Source organism: Anser cygnoides, chromosome 5 (assembly GCF_040182565.1).
Source record: "Anser cygnoides isolate HZ-2024a breed goose chromosome 5, Taihu_goose_T2T_genome, whole genome shotgun sequence".
NCBI lineage: Eukaryota > Metazoa > Chordata > Aves > Anseriformes > Anatidae > Anser > Anser cygnoides.
In genome coordinates, this window is record NC_089877.1 from 44,876,247 (window position 1) to 44,897,093 (window position 20,847).

General features: G+C 38.9%; 1 protein-coding gene across 29 annotated transcripts in view; it reads left to right on the forward strand.

Moving 5' to 3' along the window:
* The window catches only part of NRXN3 (neurexin 3), a 1,012,648-nt gene that overhangs the window by 860,489 nt on the left and 131,312 nt on the right, over positions 1-20,847 (forward strand). For all 29 annotated transcript variants that reach the window (XM_066997130.1, XM_066997141.1, XM_066997143.1 and 26 more), the window contains one exon: positions 15,602-15,773. In XM_066997130.1, coding sequence (XP_066853231.1) covers positions 15,602-15,773 — 172 coding nt within the window. The remainder of the gene's footprint in view (positions 1-15,601; positions 15,774-20,847) is intronic.

The following is a 20,847-nucleotide window of genomic DNA, read 5'->3' on the forward strand; positions in this document are numbered from 1 at the left end:
GCTGTGCTCTGCATGTAATTCCAGTTGAGAAACCCATGTCCTTCACTGTGAAAAAAACAGGTGTATAAATAAAAATTTGTGATTGGACATATTTTTAGAGTTGGAATATTCTCCATTGAAATTGATTTTTGTTTCTGTTAGAAAAGAAAATTGTGTCTTCAGATAAAATGAACATCTTAATTTTAGTCGTATAAATTTTAAGAATATTTCTTCATCTCATTTTCTCATTTTTTCTGCTTCCTTTTTTTTCTTCAAAGAGAAGAGGAGGATGAAGGTAAAGACAAGTGGAAGCAAGAGTAATATGGCTAGAAATTCAAAATTTAGGTATATAAATAAAATCGCTTCTTTTTTATGCCTCCTTCATTTTTCTACAGAAAATAATGTGTTTTCTTTGAAATCCTTGATATTTCTCTTACAAAACTGAACCACTGAGCCATCTGTTGTGCTTCCTGAAGTATTCTGGCCATTCATTGCTGGTTTCCTTTCATGCGCTGGGACATTTCTCTGTTAGTGTGTGAGACCTGAAGGTGTGAAGCTGTGTAAACCATTCTGAAACTTTCAGAGCCCTGCCTTAGGAATTTGCTGTGCATTCAGGCTGTCATTTGTATCCATCTATTTAGGAGACTGTAATTGGGTTAACTTGTGTTGCAGTGTGAGAAAAGAACATTACAATATCATGATACAGAGTCACAATCTGCTTGTTTTATCCAGCCCCGAAGCTATAATATAGGTTATCCCTGCATGCGGGCTGATGTTATTTGTATTGCCTAGAGCTTCTTTCACTTATGTCATGTAATATGTTCTTGTCTGGTACCAGAGTATGACTGATGTTTGGTGGATCAACATGAACTTCTTCATATTACTAACTCCTAGAAAAAAACCTATCAATTTTCAGAAGGAGAGTCTTCAAGGATTTAGCATTCTAATGAAGTAGAAAGCAATTTGATAATAATGATGTTTATTGAGAGGAGCAGTGAGATTCCACAGAGATGAATAGGAATATTTTAAGAAGTAGACACAGCCTATTTTGTTGTATTTTCTGTTTCTGCTCTCTTTGTTGCTGTACCATGAGAAAAACTAGAACATGAGATAGCTACAAACACAGAATCCATGCCAGCATTCCTTATTTTCTTTTTCTAATGTGCTCCCATATCTGTACACATTCTGTCTGCTTTGGGTTTTTTTTTTTGGTACAGCTTTGTTTATGTTGCAGCCTGACAAGGATATGTTACCAGCATTGCACACTGATTTGCAAAATAATCTTGTGGATGCTGATGTTTATTGTCTTTAGATGTCACAGACATTTGTCTATGAAAGCCAGTGCTCTAAGAGTTAAATGTCTGATATTTCTGATGCATTTATGTTTGAATTGGCAATGTTAAAGTTTCTATTGAGCTGGCTGGTAGTTGTCCTTTAAAAAGTTCTTGAAGGCCATAGTCTATCCATAGCGTGGGTATAGCAGAGACATTGAAAGGATCTGGCTACTGACTCATTTACACTATTGTGCATGGACATAGGTAGACCCATCAATAATGTTGAGAAAGCAGGTCATTTTTAATGATCTATTCAATATTTGGAGGGTCAATTAAAACTAGCCTCCCCTCTTTTGATTTAAATGTTTAAAAAAAAATGTATCACAAGGAGTCTGGTCAACATTCTGAGATTTTTCCCAGTCTTCAGAGAAGCCCCTTCCTGTTTTACAGTATAGTTTAAATGGTTTTACATGAAGAGGATTAAAGATGCCAAAAGGAAAGAAACAGGGAATCTACTAGGAGGAGAAACAATCCAAACTGGTATGACTGTGTGAGAAGAAATGTTGTCCAGAATTAGTGTTAAAAATCAGTCAGGTATTTTTTCAGAAGAAATAGGAATAAACTATAACTCCCCAGGAACCTAGGTCACAGTTAGTGCAAGAGATTAAGTTCTTGGCTTCAGTGGCAGGATGACTCTGTGACATAGAGGGTATCCTGTGATTCTCCAAGGCATGGGATGCCATATTCCTATGTACCTTATCACCGTAGCTGTAACAGGAATTTTACTCGAAGGACAGCTGCTGGTCTCCATCACCTTATGCTTCTATGTATCACACCAACCAAAGAGTCCAAATGACCATTGTCTAAAGCACTTGGTTACCTGGGCTTTCAAGGAGCAAGCAGTATTTATAGCATTTTGAGACTTCCATCCAGATAGCCAGCCTTCTCAGACCACTGCCTGGATGTATCAAATGGAATGGTTATTGGCTTTAGCCCCTTTCCAGCTGAGGCTTCCTGGCTCCCTCTTTACAGGCAGAGAGGAAAGGCAAGCAGTAGGAATGGTGATGGGATCCTAGAGGTCTTGGTAAGGTGTAGAGGTGAAGGAACTAAGAAGGTGGTCAACAGTTCAATCTGTCAGACTTGTTTGTTATCCCCCAGGCAGCTTCTGCTCTACCTTCCAAGCCCCAAATCCCATGCCATAGGCTGCCAATACAGCCCTCCATCTGCATGAAGCACACCCACAGACAACAGCTGTAATAGCTGGCCAGAGACATCTATCACCCTTATCTCTCCTTCACTTTTTATTTCACACAATCAACCTGTTAGGACTTAACTGACTCTCCCAATCAGCTCATCAGGTGAGTTTTTTGTGTAGAAAGGAGGAAGGCTGGGTGGGGCAACAGTCATATTGGAAAAAAAGATGAAATAAGGCACATCTTTTATTTCCCTAAGCTAAGTGGCAACTCTTGAAAATTTGATTTCTAAAGGCTATGATATTTTGTGCTGAACATACAGTATCAAGCCAAATCTTTTTTTTTTTTCTTCTCCAAATCTGGGTCCTCTGTAGGGCTTTCTCCTCAATGCAAATGTCAGAGTTTGACCTATTAATTTCAACAGCATGCTGACAAAATATCTAATGAGGGGAGAAACTCTGTTCTTCTACTTGGGTAATATTTACTGAGTGGCCAAATCACGAAGTGCTGGACACAGACAAGAAATTTTCTACTACCAGGTTGTAAATACAAACAGTCTAGGTCGCAGCAGTTCCGTTGCCAATGCCATTGGCTGTTTCCATTGGCTCATAAAAACTCTGACCTAATCAAGGAATAGACATCTGTGGTCTGTTCCTATACAGCACACTACAAAGTCATTTTATGATCTTTGTGTCTTGTCTAGGTAAGCTATTCAGTTACCTCACATTCTCCCAACATTTTCCCAGCATTGCTGCCATAGGAATCTCTCTGATTCCTTCTCTATTTTTATTTCAGATGTGAGCTGCCTTATTATTGCACCATGAGATACAGGGAAATAGCTTGATTCAAAGAAGTAGGCTTCCCAAACCGTGATTTAAATCTATCTGTAATGATCTTGCCTCCCATGCCCTTGACACTTCATTACCCTGGTGTTCGTAATGGTACCTACAAAAATTTATGAATAAAGGGTTATCTGTAGAGGTAGTCCTTTATCTCTTCCTGCAGGCCTAAAGAAACATAGCTTCTTCCCACAAAAGCTAATGTGAACAAGTGATCAGCCATACAGAGTTGGAATCTGAATCAAGAAGTGAATCAAGGTCAGCTGTAATTGCAATAGGGTTGCGCGTTCAGCATAGTCCTACAAAAGCGGTTTCATTTCATTTATTGGTTGTCCTATCATGTCTCATGATAATTTTTTTTCCTAGATAGTAGAGAGGAGAAAATATCAGAGAAAGGTACAGAAGTTGACATTAATCTTCTCTTTACTTTTTCTACACCTAATATGTCAAAAATGAGTCCTGGAAATACTTCAGCTTTCTGTACAACATCCCTTCCCGATAATCAAGTTTGAATTTGACATCAGGAGTTCCGATTTAACCAACATATTGCAAACTTGGCAAGGCTGTCTGTCTGATAGATCCTTGCCAAGCAGCTTTACAGTAAGTGAATTCCGCAACACAAAATAGGCAAGTCATAACTTTTTTCCCAGAGGCTCATCTAGATTTTGATTCAGTAAAATTGCTGTCTTTTCTCTATAGAAAAATTCAACCTGAATGTAATGTAATGTTTCCTGCTAGGTTCAGAAGCAACTATTGACTTTTGGTTAAGATTAACACAAAAATTCCCTTGGCCTTGGAAAGAGCCAAATGCCCCTCCAGGAGTAGAGGCCCTCAGGTTGAAGGGCCTAGAAATAATGAAAATTCTAGACGCAGAGATCCTCCAATAGTGAATTTTGAAAAAGCACACATTGAGCTAGATAAACAGGTTGCCAGGGAAAATGGGAGGGTTTTATGTGAATTTATTTAAGTAGGAGGTCCTATGCATACATAAAATGTGAATATTTGAAATACTCAGTGGTAATTTTGTAATAACTCAAATTATTTTTTCTCTAAAAACCTCTATTTTTTCTGTTCCTGTCACTTCTGTTTCCTGTGAGATTCTGGCATTTCCTTTTGTCTCTGCTTTCTAACGCACAAAACGGAAATGGTGCTGGTGGTTTCCTTTGAGCTGTGTGTTCAAACGCAGTGTGTTTATCTTTTAGCATCACTGTCTAATATTCCACTGTTCCTTACTAAGTAGTGCTGTGTCATAGAAAGTTATTAAAATCTGCAGATAAGTAAATTAGTTTGGGCAATTTTCATTAGAAATATGAGTATAGGTTTCCCATGCTGTGATATTCAGAGTGTTCATGTTCACGCATATTTTTATCTGCATTTCTTACTCCCATTCAAAGTTTTAGGAAACCAATTGAGGACTGGAAAAGCCTTCTGCTGGAATGCAGCCACATCTCAAAAGCCATATTAAGCTTCCTTTAGAGAGAGAGAAAAAAAAAAAAGGCAGTTTAAAAAAAGTAAGGTTTGAAAAGCTAGAAATAATCTGTTAAAGAATCCAGTCACTGTTTGTGTTTGCATATACTCATATTTTCCTCATTATCTTGTCTGATTGGAGAGGCCTATTGAACTTTAGCTCATACGCCTCGTTTGTCTAGTAAAGACGACTTACTGCTGTGTTTACAATACACTGTTGATTTTATATATAGTTTGTGAAATCTGTTATGTTCATCTCAAAAGCAACATGCAACATAGACTCTGATGCATTAAATTCTATTAGAATTCTATAAATAAACATACTGAAAAAAGGAAATACAGTGATACATAGTGCTTAGTAATAAAATAATTTTGAACATGTATTTTTTTGAACTCTCTGAAGCCCTACAATACTGTGCACGACTAAGGGTAGAATAGGTTTTACGAACATACTCTAGGCAAAACAAAGTTTAGATTGATTACTTCTGTCCAATGCAGCTTCAGCCCTTGTACTTCCGTATCTGCTATGCCTGGGTTAATTGGATGGTGGCAAGCTGATATTTGTGATCACCTTTCCTGTCAGGCAGCGGTGTCCTTTTTTAATGCCATTTTCCTGACAAGTGCTCACTTTTCTATGGGTTATGGGTTGAGACAGACAGCTCTGATTGCTGTTACAGTGTGTATGATGCATGCTGCGCCTTCAGCCCACAGACATCATGCAATTATACCAGCTCTCTTGATAAGGAAGCCTACTAGTTAAGGTACGCCGTTTATTTCGTGCTGCCTGTATCAGATCTCTGGTACTGTATTTTGTGTAACTGACACTTGAGTTTCTGTCAGCATAAATCTTTGGCAACGTTACCCAGTGGATTAAAACTCCAGTGGAGACATTTTGAGATGGATGGAGATGCTTTCTCCTGGAAAGCAGGTTCCTTGTTCTTGTGTCCTTCTAAAATCTGACGTTATTGCACCCTTTTCCTTACTGAGCAGATGTGGCATTTTTAGCAGTTAGTCACATTTTTGTCTGAGTGAGTTACATGACAGCACTTACGAACAGAAGTGGAAGGGGCTGCTTTTAATCAGCTGACTTCTGTAATACAGGAGAAGGGTACACTTTAGGGATGCTCTAAGTTTAAAATGCAACACACGGTGTGTATTGTGTCAGTCCTTTAGAGAAATAGAAGTTGACATCAACATTCAGAATGGTTCCTGTATTTTTCCTAGTCCAGCATTATATCTAAAAAGTATCATTTCTCAAAAATGTCCAGGATATGTTATTAATGTTTTGAAAAGGCTGACTGTTTAGTGCTAATTATAGTTGAAGCTCATACCATCATGTAAGGCAGGTTTACCTGACGCATATTGTAAACTGAGGGAACAAATTAGCCATCTGAATAATGTATTTGCCAGTGAACTGATGGACGGGTATCGCTTTCATAATTCTTTTTGCATCCTGTTTGCCTAAGTAATGCCCCATTTTCAGCGTGTTGCTAATTTCTGTTTCCTTACTTGCATTATGATGTCCCTATATGAGAAGGATTAGCGGTCTTATGGCTGGAGCTTTGCTAGCTGTGTAGCAACAATTGTTTTCCACAAATTGTGTGGCCTAAACACACCTGAGTGTATTTCTTATTACATTTCACTGCTTGGTAATCAACTGGCAGTGTACTGTTGCTTTGTTAGGTCAGAGGAAGAAACAATTTAATTGGGCATGTAATCCTAGGTGCTGAATAGCACAGAATCAAGCCTCCCTCTTAAGACTCCAGAACATTTCTGATTGCTCGGCTTTGCTCAGCAGGTGTCAGGTTTAAGTAAGAGCAACCGGATATGCCACATTGTTCTCCTGATTTTGAGGAAATGGGTCTAGGGCAAGCTTAGTACACGCCTGGTCATGGTAATGATGTTGTGATACTGTAGATCAGGATGCTCTGCTCGGTGTTAATTATTTGTACAACAACAGCATCCTGAGGCCGCCCAGGATACTAGGGCTCCACTGTGGTAGGTACCACACAAATGCACTGCATGGTAAGTCAGAGACTTCATAGTCTAAAAAGACAAAGTGGAGTGGCTTGTTTAAGGTATAGCTGAGCAGCAGTAAAAGCAGAAAAGAGATCTTTTCTGCCTTTCAGCAATGTGCTCAAACCAGACGAGATTACATCTATGAGTGAGTTAATTTCAAAAGGTATCAAGCTGCATTAATAGTATCCCCTTTCAAGAAATAAGGAAACTTCTGGTGCCAAAATAATTTCTAAGTTTAATTCTGTTGATATTGTGTATTAATGTTACCTGAAAACCTGCAATGATGTGTAAAGCTTTTATCAATTGCAAGATATCTGGGTTGGTGGGACAGGAAAGGGAATGCAGCTTCTATATCACATATATACTGTTCTTTGGCTGCCCTTTGTGAGGGGCAGTTTTGTGGTTTTTTTCTTTGTTTTTTCTTGACTTCAGGATTTTTTTAAAAACAAACTTTTATTAGAAAAAAGGCAAACAGTGAAGGATGGAATGATGAAGGGAGAGGACATATGGTAAATTGGGAAGAATGATTTGTTAAAAGAGCTGAACTGTCACAGACAACTGGTAACTCAGTATTCCTATGGTGTTGCCAGGGGGTTTAGTCAAAAAAAATTTTCAAGAAAAAAATAGAAAAAACATGGTTCGGTATTGCTTTATTTCTGTGCTATTATTTCTTGTAGAATGGGCTATTCAAAAGTATTATCTAATAGTCTGTGCCCCAAATACGCAATCAAAAATATAAAATTGCTTTCCAAATATCTTGATGAGGTCTTAGTGAGGAGCATGGTTGCATTTTACTTCAGCTAGAGGCCATCTCTTAGTACAAGGGGCGCTCCCAGAGAGCACTCCTGTACAAGGCTGTGGGGTCATGATGAATAAGGCTCAACTGGTGAGCCCCCAGTGTAAGATTGCAGCCAAAAGATACAATATGGCCTTTGAACGTGTAAACCAAACTGGTTGTGTGATTTCTGTGAACTGAAGTTGAAAATTTCTGTTGGCTACATTTGAAGATAAGTATTACTAAACTGAAGGAGTTTCAGGGGCCATGGGAAGATTAAAGTAAGGACTGGAAAACATGCTTTCCAATGAGAAAGTCAGAGGACTGAGTAGGTTTCTATTATGCCTTGGAAAGCTGTGGGGAGTGTTTACAGTCACAGAAAGATGAACCTGGAATCTCAAGTCATCTGTTCTAGCACTTGTCTTGCTCTAAGGCAGGACTATATACACCGGCATGACTCTGGCAGATCCTTATCTAAACCACGCTTTCAAAACCTTCAGTAAAAAAGATACCCATTAAACTTTGCCAGTGTCAGCATTTCACCACTTTACAAAATGAATAAGAAATGGCAATAACCTTCAAAAATTTTTGACTTGATCACAGTCCTACAATTAATTTCTGGAAGTAAGACATTAGATTTTAATTTTATTTATTTATTTATTTTTTAATGCAAGAGGTAAAAGTTAAAACAAATGGTAATGATCTGCTTTTAAGGACCCGCTGAGCAGAAGATTATATTCCCACTGTTGTGTTCAATAGCTCTTGATTGACTTTCCTGCCATGAATTTGTCTATTTTTGAATGTATCTTAGGCATGCAACATACCCTGTGAGAGTGAGTTGCCCAGTTCAGTTATTTACTGTCTCAAAATGTACTTCCTTTGCTTAAATTTTATTACCAAATGATTTTATTACGTATTTGTAGTTATTTGAGTTATTAAAAAGAAAACATCTGGTTTTTTTTGTTTTTATATATACAGTTTCAAGTTTGGTGTTTTTGAACCTTTTATATTTCCTCATTTTCTTTGCTGATTGAGCGTGTACAGATCTGCGTACTGTATTCAGAAATTAAACTCAAAGGTACACCATTAATTATAACAGATTTTCCTTTAGTCTACTGTTCCTTTTCTTTATAATTTTTGACATACCACTTGCCTTTTTGACTGTGTTCAACACTAGGCCAATCTTATCAAAGAAGCAAATGCAGTGACTCTGAGCTGTAATGATTCTTTCCTCAGCTGTAAATGTTCAAATCACAATTGAGCGTTGTTCTAAAAATATATTCTGTAGTTCAAAAAAGAATCAGTTCAGGCACAATATATGGTCTCGTAAAATTTAAGAGCAGACTAGATGATCTTTTTAGCCTTATAAATTACGTATTTGTGAGATTTGGTTCTTTTAAAAAACATGGCCATTAAGAGTAATAATTGCTATTTATTTTGTCCTGTATGTATATTGTTCTCTCTGATAAATAGATTTGTAATTGGGATTTAGTGGATCTGGTTTGACATCTTAAAGCAGCAGCAACAAGCAGTACAAAACAAAAGATGACCTAATGCTTCTTAGAATATCACACAAAAGTCACCCCAAATTAGCTGTCCTGTGTACATGTTGTCACCTCAATAACATTTTTTCTTGTTTCAAGATAACTATAAAGTGCTGGAACCTTGATCAAAAACTTCCAAGTTGAGTGAGCCTATCACTTCTTTAACAACATTTGCAACTTTTGATTCTTATGTTTGCCAGATGGCTGTGCTGCTCATTGAGCATGGCTTCCCTGCCATCGCTGTTTATTTAGTTAAAGGAAGACTTCAGCCAGTAAGCTCTCCCTTTACCCAACTGTAGAGTTTTGTATGTATTAAACTAATTTCAGAATTAGTTCCAAGTAGTATTAGAAATGGTATTAAATATAACCAGAGTGAAAAAAAGAAATGTCTGCACGGAATACAGCCTCTAGTGTCTCTCCTTAAATCCAGTGAAAATATTTATCCCAGAAAGGCCTATGCAGCCCCACGTTTCCTTCTAGTTGCAGCTCAGAAGGGCACTCTGAGTGCAATGCTGGTTTTCACGCCCTTCCTAGTCAGTAAAGAACTTTGACATCAAGTGCTTTGACATTGTAGTAACTAGTGAATGTCCTCTGAGGAATATACATCTATGCCTTCAGTTCTACTGAATACTTCACTACATTTAATACTATTGTGCAAAGTCCACCAAACCACAGAAAGTGAGTGATCTGACAGCTGGGCTAACATCCAGAATCCTTTTTTTTTGCAAAGAAAAAAAAAAAAAAGACAACCCCTCCCATAAAAAAAGGAAACCAAGCAAAGACAGACTTGAAGAATAAATAGGGGAAAAAAAAAAAAAACTCCAAAGAGGGAGAAATAAACGTTCAGTCTCTTTTGGCGCTCTTTACGATTCTGAGGGCCTTACACAGAAGGAAGCCATTCCAGGAAGAGCAGTGCTTGAGCTTGTAAGAAAAAAAAACAATTTTCCTGAACTTAAAGGTAGCAGAATTAAAAATATATGCATGAGGTGTTTGGGAGGGGGAAGTTTACAAAACCTTCCTACAGGGCAAAAGGCTTGTTGTGTTACTGAAGGAACATGTGTCACTTGGAAATGTGGGCAGCACAATCAGGAGTGGTCTTCAGGAAGTAGTAACTAGGAGTATTGTCTGCCAGGTTTGGGCTGAGGTCTACTCATGCTGGAACCTGCCAGGGTGGGAGGAAGCAGTCTGCACACTTGTGACTTGTGAAAAATAATAAAGTAAAATGAGTATGAGAAAACACAGTTACTTGAAATCCTGCTAGATTCGTAGGATATGTTTTAATTTTTTTCTTCTACACTTAGTTTCAGAAAAAGAAGCAAAACAACATAATGGTACTGGGATAAACTCTGCTTCTGCTTGCATCAGTAAGAATTTTGAGTTTCTTCAGCAGAATTGCTATTGATTCATATCGATGCAGCCAAGAGTAGGATTTGTCCTATTGCCTGGGGTTCTCTCTCTTGGTTTTTGGAATGAAATCCTTTCTGTACACAGGGAACAGCTGTATACTTTCAGTCTGGGTGATGTGAATTTTAGATTAAGAAAAAGAAGAATGAAAGATAAAGCCCTTTCGAGAGTACACAGTATATGTGGCTATCAGTGTATGTGCCATCTCTACCACAGTCCAACTGCTAATCTGACAAAATTACTGCCACCCCCATTTGATTTTCCACCTAATCTGCTACAGAAATATAGGTGCCTTTAAAATGCAATGGCACACTTGGGGGGTGGGGGTGGGGGGAAGACCTGACAGTTACGCAACAACATACATCACATGAAATATTTGCATGCAGACAGGCTCTAGCCCTCCTTGGGTTAGGGAAAACAAAAGGAAAAAAAAAAAAAAAACCTACCTGTGAAAATGTCAGACCTCAGAAATGTTTTGGAGGTCCCTTCAGAGGAAGAGAATGGGTTTCAGAGGAGCTGGAGGTAGAAGCTGAAAAAAGGTTAGGACCTTGCCCCACTTGGATTGCAGCTGTTTTCAGGGATGAGACAGTTGAGGGGAGGTAGCAAGGTTAGGATTTCATTGCCAAAAGGCTGGAATTTCACAATCTCTGTCTCAAACTAGTGCATTGTGAAGCTGTTGGATAGTACTCTCTGGACTAAAAGGATAATATCATGCTCCTTCAGTGCCCTCCAGATTCTTCCAGTCAGGTTGCTTTCTGTCCACCAAAGTGAGATGCAGACATTGCCCTTGGTGCTTTAAGAGGCCGTTATCAGCTCCTGCCCAGTTCATATTTCCAACATGTATTTACTCTTTAAATTATCAAAATGTCATTAGTGTTTAAGTAAAATGTGTCTGGGTTACAGGGCTTGTAAAGCAAGGTAAGATAGGTGACTGTCACCCATCTTTCACAGATGAAGAATCTGTTTCATGGAAAGGTAAAAGAAAACACTGCCGAAAATAAAATAACACTTAAGGGTGAGATTCCAGATCCCAGGCTGTAGATTAGTCCCTGTGTTATGTAATGATGTTCTTAATGTTTTGGGAGCAGTGTATATAACAACCAACTGCTGCCAGGAGCTTGTGGAAGGGTGGCGTAGAATAGAGACACCAAGGTGAGGCCTTGTACATTCTTTTTAGTACTTTGCTTTCTTTTGTTCATGTAATTTATCTGCAACCATTCAATTATGTAATCATAATTATTTGCCTCAAGTCTTGGCAGAAGTATATCTCCAAAAAAGGGTATTAAGTGAGGAGAAGGCAACGTGGCTTTTGAGGACAGCAATTTTGGGGGACACATGATCACCTTTTCATGGAAGGTGTTTGTGGCAGCCCAGTTGAATGCTGATGCAGAGAGGAAAAAACACACACTGTCTATTAAAATTCTCTGGAGCCCTTCTGGAGCATGTGACTTACATACTCCGTGCGGCTATGTATTCATCCTTTCCCTTCCTTTATGGATAGATTTTTTTTTCCTCTAACTACAAAATAAACATAGTGGTTCAAAGGTAAATCTTTCTTTGACGTATACTTGCTGGTCTAGTTAATACCTGTGTCTGGTAAGAAAAAAAAAAAAGCTACTATCTGTACTGAAAATTGAACGAAAGAGGTCATGTCCATCATGAAATGTTAAATTTTAATGGTAAAGTTTGTCTTTCAAATTTAGAAGGAAGGAAAAAGTCTTCATAAAAGCTGCTTTTAATGAGGTGTTGTAGTGTAGGAAACTGTGGAAATGAAGAGATCTTGAAAATAAATCCTGAATTTGCCCTGTGTCCGTAGTCATTGTCCTTTGCTGTAGGTTTTTCTTTCTGCTTTGCTTTACTTCTTTCTAACAGGAATGAGTAAAGTAATTGTTGCTTTTTTTTCTTGTCTTTTTTTTTCTTTCTCCAGAGAGGGTCTGGTGCCCTAGAGATATAAAATACCTTGAATAAACTGTATCTTGAAGTCTGTGTGTGCAGTATGGCTTCAATAGCCCTGCTTTCAGATAATTGTGTTACATTGTGTTTTATCCTGGTAATTGGAAAGGAACCATTTTCATGACAAACTCCTACTCAGTCCGAGTAAGAGTATCAAAATCTGGCTTAACGTCCTGCTCCTGCAAAACTTAGAGAGTCATGGGGAGCTCTGCCCAAGAAGGGACTGAATAAAGCTGGAGGAGGCCTTCGATTAGGGCCATGATTTGTTTTACACATTTTTTTTGGTGTTTCTCAGTTACAACCAAGTGTTGTGCTGCTTTTAGCAGGGGTATGTTTCCTTGGCTGTGAAAGTGGGTGGCAGTCTGTTTGGGGTAGGGAGGGTGCCAGTTTGCTCATTTCCCTCCTTTCTCTAGCAGCTTGAGGGGCCATTTCATAGAACCACAGAATGGATGGGGTTGGAAGGGACCTTAAAGATCACCTTGTTCCAACCCCCCTGCCATGGGAAGAGATGCCACCCACTAGATCAGGTTGCTTAAAGCCCCATCCAACCTGGTCTTGAACACCTTCAGGGATGAGGCATCCACAGCTTCTCTGGGCAGCCTGTGCCAGTGCCTCATCACCTTCTGAAGAATTTCCTTCTAACATCTGATATAGATCTTCCCCCTTTTAGTTTAAAACTGTCCCCCCCGTGCTGTAACTATCTGCCTAAGTAAGAAATCACTCTCCGTCTTTTTTATAAGGCCCCTCTAGGTACTGGAAGGCCTCCATGAGGTCTCCCTGGAGCCTTCTCTTCTCGAGGCTGAACAACTCCAACTCCCTCAGCCTTTCTTTAATAGGAGAGGTGCTCTGGCCCTCTGGTCATCCTCATGGCCCTTCTCGACCTGCTCTACAAGTATGTGTCCTTCTTGTGCTGGGGGCCCAGACCAGGATGCAGTAATCCAAGATGGGGCGCAGTTTGCAGTCCTCCACTTGCAGAATCTTCTCTATTGCAGTTTATCCTCTTATCCATGGGTTTTCACTACTTCTTTAAATTAGGTTTGTCCTTCAAGCCTGGGGAAGGGAATGGTGAAAGGCACTATCTCATTTTCGTCAAAGGGGAGATCAGAAATGTTTTCTCCTTCTTCAGGGGAGATTAGTTAAACTTCTCACTGTCTCCTTCCCCATTTACAAATTTTTATCTCTGCTTCATTCAGCCTGTAGGGCTTGAAAATACATATCTTTCTCTCTGCTGAATACCTCTTAATCCCTTCCTCGGTGGTGGTGGTGGCAGCTATCTGTTCCACTAGACATGGCGTAGCTTTTCATGTTACATGTTTACGCGAAGTCTTCACCAGGGTGGACTCTTCTCTAAGCAGTCACTGTGCTAGTTTGGAGAACATGATTGACATTCTGAGGGTGACCGAAAAGCAGTATGAGAGTTTCTCTGGGAGGTTGTTTATAAGGCAGCACCTTGCGAAAATATATGGAGACAGTAACCAAGTGACCTGGTCAGTAGACATTCTTTGAGTCCTGCTGTCTAGGAAGAAGTAACCGCTTGTTCTTAGCTAATTACTATGGAGACACTTTATTAACACAAGAGATTCACTCACAGTGATACAAGATCACTTTATAAGTCAAAAAATGGTAAAGCTATGCCAGCAATAGCCTTACCTGGAATAAACCTCTGCTCAGTGAAAACTCCTGTATTTTGGGGGTAGCATAAGAGAGGAAAGTTTGATTATTTTCAAATGATGTCTGAGTTCATGCATCTGCTGGGAGCATCAGTCCACTTACCCTCTGTTACAGGGGTAAAAAGATCATTGTTATCTTGCAGAGAAGTCAGTCCAAAGCACAGTAGTGTGAATGAACATGAGACTCTTGCTATCCAGTATGTACATAGTAAAGTCTAAAATTTATCATTATAAGGAGAAAGAAAGTAATGTTAGGGTGCATACTATTACAGTGCAAATTCCAAGTAATTGAAGCACAGTCTAGTTTTGTAGTGATCTCTTTAGCTGCAGGACTGTTTTCCTTTTGAACTGATAACAGTATTGTAGTTCAAAGAATAGAGGGATAGCATTAGAAAAAAAGAAGTCTGAGTTATACTGCAGGTCTGTTTTGAAGAGGCTATATTTAGATATGAGACAGCTATCCACTCTCTGGTTTTGTTTCTTCCTTGACTTCTCTGTTAAAACAGCTAATAATGCTAATGCCGATTTTATGGTACGGATGGTCAGCACACTGATGCCCTCCCTTGCTGAAGGCCTGAAGGTGTGTTTTGGTTGCTTCCATATGTACACTGGTGGGGATTTCTGATATCCTTTAAATCAATATTTATACTTCTATGTATCTAACCTGGATGTACTTTGGGTCCACATTTTACAACCTCAAGTCATTGAATCTGGTTATTGCTTGGAACTAGATGGGGCAAGCTGCAGGAAAACGTGTTATGGCCAGTAAAATTGCATCTGTCTGCTCTTCCCATTCAGTCAATGGCTGGTGGAAAGTTTTGGGAGAACACTGCAGGGGACTGCTTTATTAGTAAGTCATTGCTTGAAGTGTGTGATATAGAAAAGGTAAAGACTGCAGCCACTCCCATCCTTTGAAAGTCTGGAGTGTTTTCCATTTGGCTTAGGAGTAATTAGCTTCCCTCGGGTGGTCAAAGTTGGTTAATATGTTTTTGCTACCTTCTAATTCTTTCCTCCTTGTACCTGTGTTCACCCTGCTGGATCCCATGGTTATTTTTTGGGGGGTGAGGGCTGTTCTGTTCTGTTAATCTGTTTGTGAAACAGTTGAGTTAAAGCCTGCCTGCGGCTGCATTTCAGATGGCAATTGAACAGGAGAATAATTAATCAGTGGAGTTGTTGCTCAAGTAACTATATATCCACATCCCTTTGGTTTTATTGCCTGATTTCTCAACTGTCCTCTGCGATGTTTTAAGAGAGCAAATGAGTCACTATGTTCAGGTGAAAGCTGTAAAGAAGAGTGCAGAAGACGATGTTAGCATTGAAGCAGAGCCAATGAAATGTATCCTGACAAAGCTCAAAATGATGCTTCTGTGTATTCTGTAGTGCCATCTACTGGCACAATTACCCAGTAGAGATTTATAGGCCGGGAACATTCTCCTAATATGCAGCAATTTGCAAACATTTTTTTCTTTTTTCTTTCATTTCAGGAGCAAGGCAAGATTGGTGTGGTCTTCAATATTGGTACAGTGGACATCTCTATTAAAGAGGAAAGCACACCTGTAAATGATGGCAAATACCACGTGGTGCGCTTTACCAGGAACGGTGGCAACGCCACTCTTCAGGTTGACAGCTGGCCAGTGAATGAACACTACCCGACAGGTACATACTTTTTTGTCTTTTTGTCTTTTTTGTCTCTCTTTCTGTCTGCCCATATCTACAAACTAACGTTTAACAACAACCGGATACTATATAAATCTTTGTTGCTTCATCTCAGCAATAAATTGACCAGAGCCTAGTGGTGCGTATTGTGTCTTTCGGAAAACACAGTAATGTTTTTTTTTATATATACGAAGAGTAAAGCATGACAACTATGTGGTATGATACACGTAGCTCATGCTATTTTGGAGGTCTCTAAGTGAATCCTGGGTCTGCAGAGAGTCAAAAACCTGATTCAACAACAAACTTGGTTTTGCTACTTGTGATGTTTTCTAACTATTGAAGCGAGAAAAGTTTTGAATGGACCTTATGAAAAGGCCTTATGAAAACGAGAGGCATCTCTAGTCAGTCACAAGATACAGACTATATAGATATATAGGTGAACTGTAATGTGAGAGATTAAGTTGCAAATATTTGAATGAACCTTACGCTTGCCTCAATTTTTCTTCATCTGTTTTTCACTCTTTAAGGTTTGCAGGTGTAGAGGTTTATATAAAATCTAGCCAAATCTGTCAACTCTTAGATGACTTTGGGTCAAAATACAGGGGAGCAATTCAGTTTCTCTGTGGAAGTCATCACACCAAGTACACTAGGAGTAGGGAACAAGTGGCTTTTGAATCACTGTCCCATATGTTCTCCCACCACTGGTGATACACAACCTTATGATACCATGTCACCACATTAAAAGGTCAAACTCACCCCAAGTGGAAAACAGATTGCTGTACGTAAGATAGCTGAGTCTTGGTGATGTGGATGTTTACAAAAGGTAGGAGGAGCACAAGGAAACAATTCCAAGGGTAGCCACATACTTCTTATTAACATTTGGTTGTCTAAGATCAAGTGACGATCTTTTTGCTTTCCAGTATTAAGTCTATGCAACTTCCAGTTCTTCCTTTGTAGGTTATGCATAACTGACCTGGGGTAGAGGAGGGAAGAATTTACTGATAAACATAAGGCAATTTGCTGGTTGTGTAGGCGTTGCCCATGAGCCACTTAACCTCAGATAATGAGAAATATCCTAACTGTTTACCTCAGACACTAATAAATTACTCTAAGGGGATAATTTCATCTCTTCCACTTACTCAGAAAGTGCACATGGAAGTTTTTAATACAAGTGATCTATTCTATGGTGCCCTCTACTTCATATTCAATATGATACTTTGTCAACGTTTTGATGCTGTATATGCAAAAGAGTAAGTTTTAATAATTATCATTGTTTTTGTGAAATAATAGCTTTCCAAGAAAGCAATGACAAGCATGCTGAGTTAAATTCTAGCTCTGCTTTCTATTGGTTAGAGAAGGTAGGGTGGCTAGGAGAGGCCCAAACTGAGCATCTTTCTTCTGCTCCTTTCATCAATTATTTTGTGGTAAAGTGCCTCTGATCCTGTTGGCAGCCAATTATAGACAGTAAAAACCCCATGAATAAATTTTCTTCTCGTATTACTTGCTGTAGTAAGTCCCTGGTGTAAAGAAACAAAATATTCATCTCATTGCTTTAGAGACTTTTTAAAAACGGAAAATAAATCACACTCAGAGTATACCTCAGTACCCTCTGCTTCTGCCTTGGTTAAGATAGTCCTGTGTTTTCATTAGAAGATGTATGGTTTTATAGTATTAGCATTAATCTTACGTTCTGTGCCAGTATAGAGTATAGGCTGTTGTACCCCAAGGGAAAAAGACACCTTTACATTCCACACCTTTTCCTTTCCATGTGTGTATTTCAGTTTCTGTCTGTTTGCAGGGAATACGGTTTTCAGCCTGTCCCTGTGAAAGTAAGGCTTCGGGATCATACTTTGTGTGTGCATGTGTCTCTCTAATTTTTTCCAGCTGATTTCAAATGGATTTTTAGCCAAATTTGACAGAGGGGACAAAAGTCTGAAAAACAAAATAAATTAAGGTCCTACATGGCTAGTGAAAATAACCAGTGGAGGAGTGCAACATTCTAGCCCTCCCAGGGGAAAGATCTGTGTCTTGATCTCAATTCATGTTAAATGACAGAATATCCATATAATGAAAAGGCATTATGGATGTCTCAGCTTTGCAAAAAACTTCAGTGAGAGAAGCCAATAGCGACAGGAAACCAAACCTTATTAGTTCGGTTTTCTGGGGAAGTAATGGCTTAAAAGACAACTGAACAGGAGCTTTTGAAATGAATATTTTGTTATCTTTCACGGACTAAACATACACCTAATATTTTTTGTACAGAGATTAAACTGGTGTTCAGCAGAATTTCAGCTTTGGAACAAGCTTTGTGGTTGGGTTGACTAATCCAGTATGTTTCAGCTAGAGACTGCTGAAACTGCAATTCATATCAAACTTGTGTAATAATATCTAAGGAATCCTGTATTTTACATGTAGAATTAATTCAATTTTGGAAGAGACGGCTATATTGTTATATGTAATGTTTAAAAAACAACTTCTGGCACATGCATGTTTGGGCATGCCATGTTGTCTTGTAATATGAACAATTTCACATGTACATAATTTCCTGAACAGAGCCTAATGTTCACAAATTTGACAAAATAATAAAAGTATCTTCTTTGTCATCACACATGCTGCTAACTTTGGGCATCAGGGTGGCATTCTTAATGGTCTTTCTATGCTCACCTCTGAGCTTTATTAGCTGTTGAAGGATTGTACATTAGACTCATAATTACTTGCTCAATGGAAAGTACAAATAAAAGTTTGATGTTCATTATGAGCAGAGAGAGAGAATATTGGCTTTCCTTAAAGCGTGGTCTTCAGTTAAATTGAAATTAAATGAAATTACCCCAATGCGATTGAAAGACTCCAAAGACGCATTTTTGCAACTTCGTATAAAAGACAAGGAAGTGGAAGGAAAACAGAAAAGCAACAAACCTACAATTCAGAAGCTGACATTTTGTTTTTTATAACATTCAATTACATCTCAGCCACCTGCAACATGAGCTTTATGCTTTCTTGTGACGAAAAGGGCTAGAGATAAATTGTAAATTAGGAGGGAATTAACTTGAAGCTAAATTTGGCTAAGCTTTGAATCTGAAATAATCCCAATCATTAAAGATGATCACTCAATGTTCGTACCATTCCAAGTCTACCAGAGTCTCTCTTACTGGGCAATAAGACTCTGAACAGTGACCCAGTGCAGGTATCTGAGACGAAGCTCTTGAGAAGTGGGAAACAGCAAGCAGCAGTTGCAGTGGGACTGCAGTCTGCTGCTCAGCTGTTGTGACTTAGTTCAGGCAAAGCTGTTGAGCTGTTTATGATTTATGTTAGTTTTGCTCTCTCTTCTTTCCCTCAAGTGTGCAATAAGGAGATGGGCTTTATCCATAGGCTGTATTGATAACCAATTCCTTGATGCTTCATTCATGAAGTTGATCATTACAACGTATTTCTCAGTCAGGGTATGTAAACCCTTTTTAACAAATATGTATGAATTTCTGCGCCCTACAGTGCAGTTTTCAATGACTGCCTCCCTTCTGCTGTCTCACATGCTCTCAACTTCTGGTGTATGTCCCGGATAACAGATTGTACTTGGTGGATGTTTTTCTTTCTTTTATGTTGTTGCTGAGAGCCTTCTCTAAATCTAAATTAATCTTTTTGGTGATGAAGTCGGAGTCGTTTTGGGATAAAAGTAAGATAAGAAAGCCAGTTAAAGCAGATGAAGCCTCTGACATGACTTTGTTTCAGATTACAGTGAAACCCATAAAATTTGAGGCACTCAAATTTGGTGAGAAGGATTCAAATCAGGAATCCTGAGGTTTGGCAAAGAGTCAGCAATTACCAGAAGGGTTAAAAACCAATCTTCTACCTTGACACAGATACTTCAGTGCCCATGTTTTCATTAGTTCTGAGGTGGGAGTTGTTTTTTTTCCGTCTCCACTCTGTTTGCAAAGAATTACTTTGTATGTTGCCAAATTTGTAGCATACATTGAAACGAGCCTGATGTTCCCCTTCATCCATCCATGCTACTGTTCCATCCATTCTCTATGACTACATCTTCTGCAGTAGAAAAAGAAACAAAACTAGGCGTAGAGAAGCTTTAAATTGTGAAAGTATGAGTGAAAAACAAACAAACAAACAAAAAGCCTCCATTGGAGTAATATTTAAAAGGAGAAGATTAAAGGAAGGGAGGCAAGAGGCCAGGAATATGCCGTCATTTAAATAAATATATGTTTTAGAGAGGGAATGGTACCCTGAATTTTATTCACACATTAAAGAAAGAAAGAAAGAAAAGAAATAGGACAGCATTAAACAACTGGATCCTTATCTGAATTCATTAGTTCAGTCACCCAATACAGATTTTATATTTTTCCCTCTTATCATTCTCTTGAGTGATCTCTGTCTTCTAGGAGTCTCTGCCCTTTCAAATGACATTAATTTGCAGTTCTATTGGCACTGAATAAAAGAAAAAGATTTTGTCTTCTGTGCGCCTACTTCATTCTCTGTCTCAAGTACACATTTGTGAGGAATCTTAGGAAGCTGGACAGTTAGATCTCAATGACAGAACTTCAGGGACTTTGTGACTGTTCTGGCAAGTTCTGTGGCCTGCTAAGAATATATCTTTAAAACAGAAAGTTGGTTCTGAGGCCCCTGATGTCAGCGCTGAGGTTTTTCTTCAGACTAGTTCCAGTCTCAAGGACTGATTGTCCCTGAACAGCTGGAGTGTATCTTCTGTGTTAATTTCATTTGAAAGGAATCCTGTTTGCATTCCCTGAGAGCATTTCAGTATGTCAACCAAAGTGTAGCAAGTAGAGAGTGTTAGGAGGCACACCTCGGAGGCATGCTCCTGATGAAAAGGAGCATGCCTCAGGAGCTAGAGCTGGACAAGGGAGCTCATTCTTTCATTACTACATCTCATACTCATGCTGCTTAAACAGTCAAATTTATGATTTCTGCTCCCATCTTCTCTTCAGCTGGGTCATTTCACCAACGCTATCCCCTCTGTAACTGGCCCAGGAGAAGAGGCCACATGGTTGTGAAAATGAGTGGCCAGGAGATGGTGAAAGATAAAATTACTTCCTTTGTCAGCAAGGCT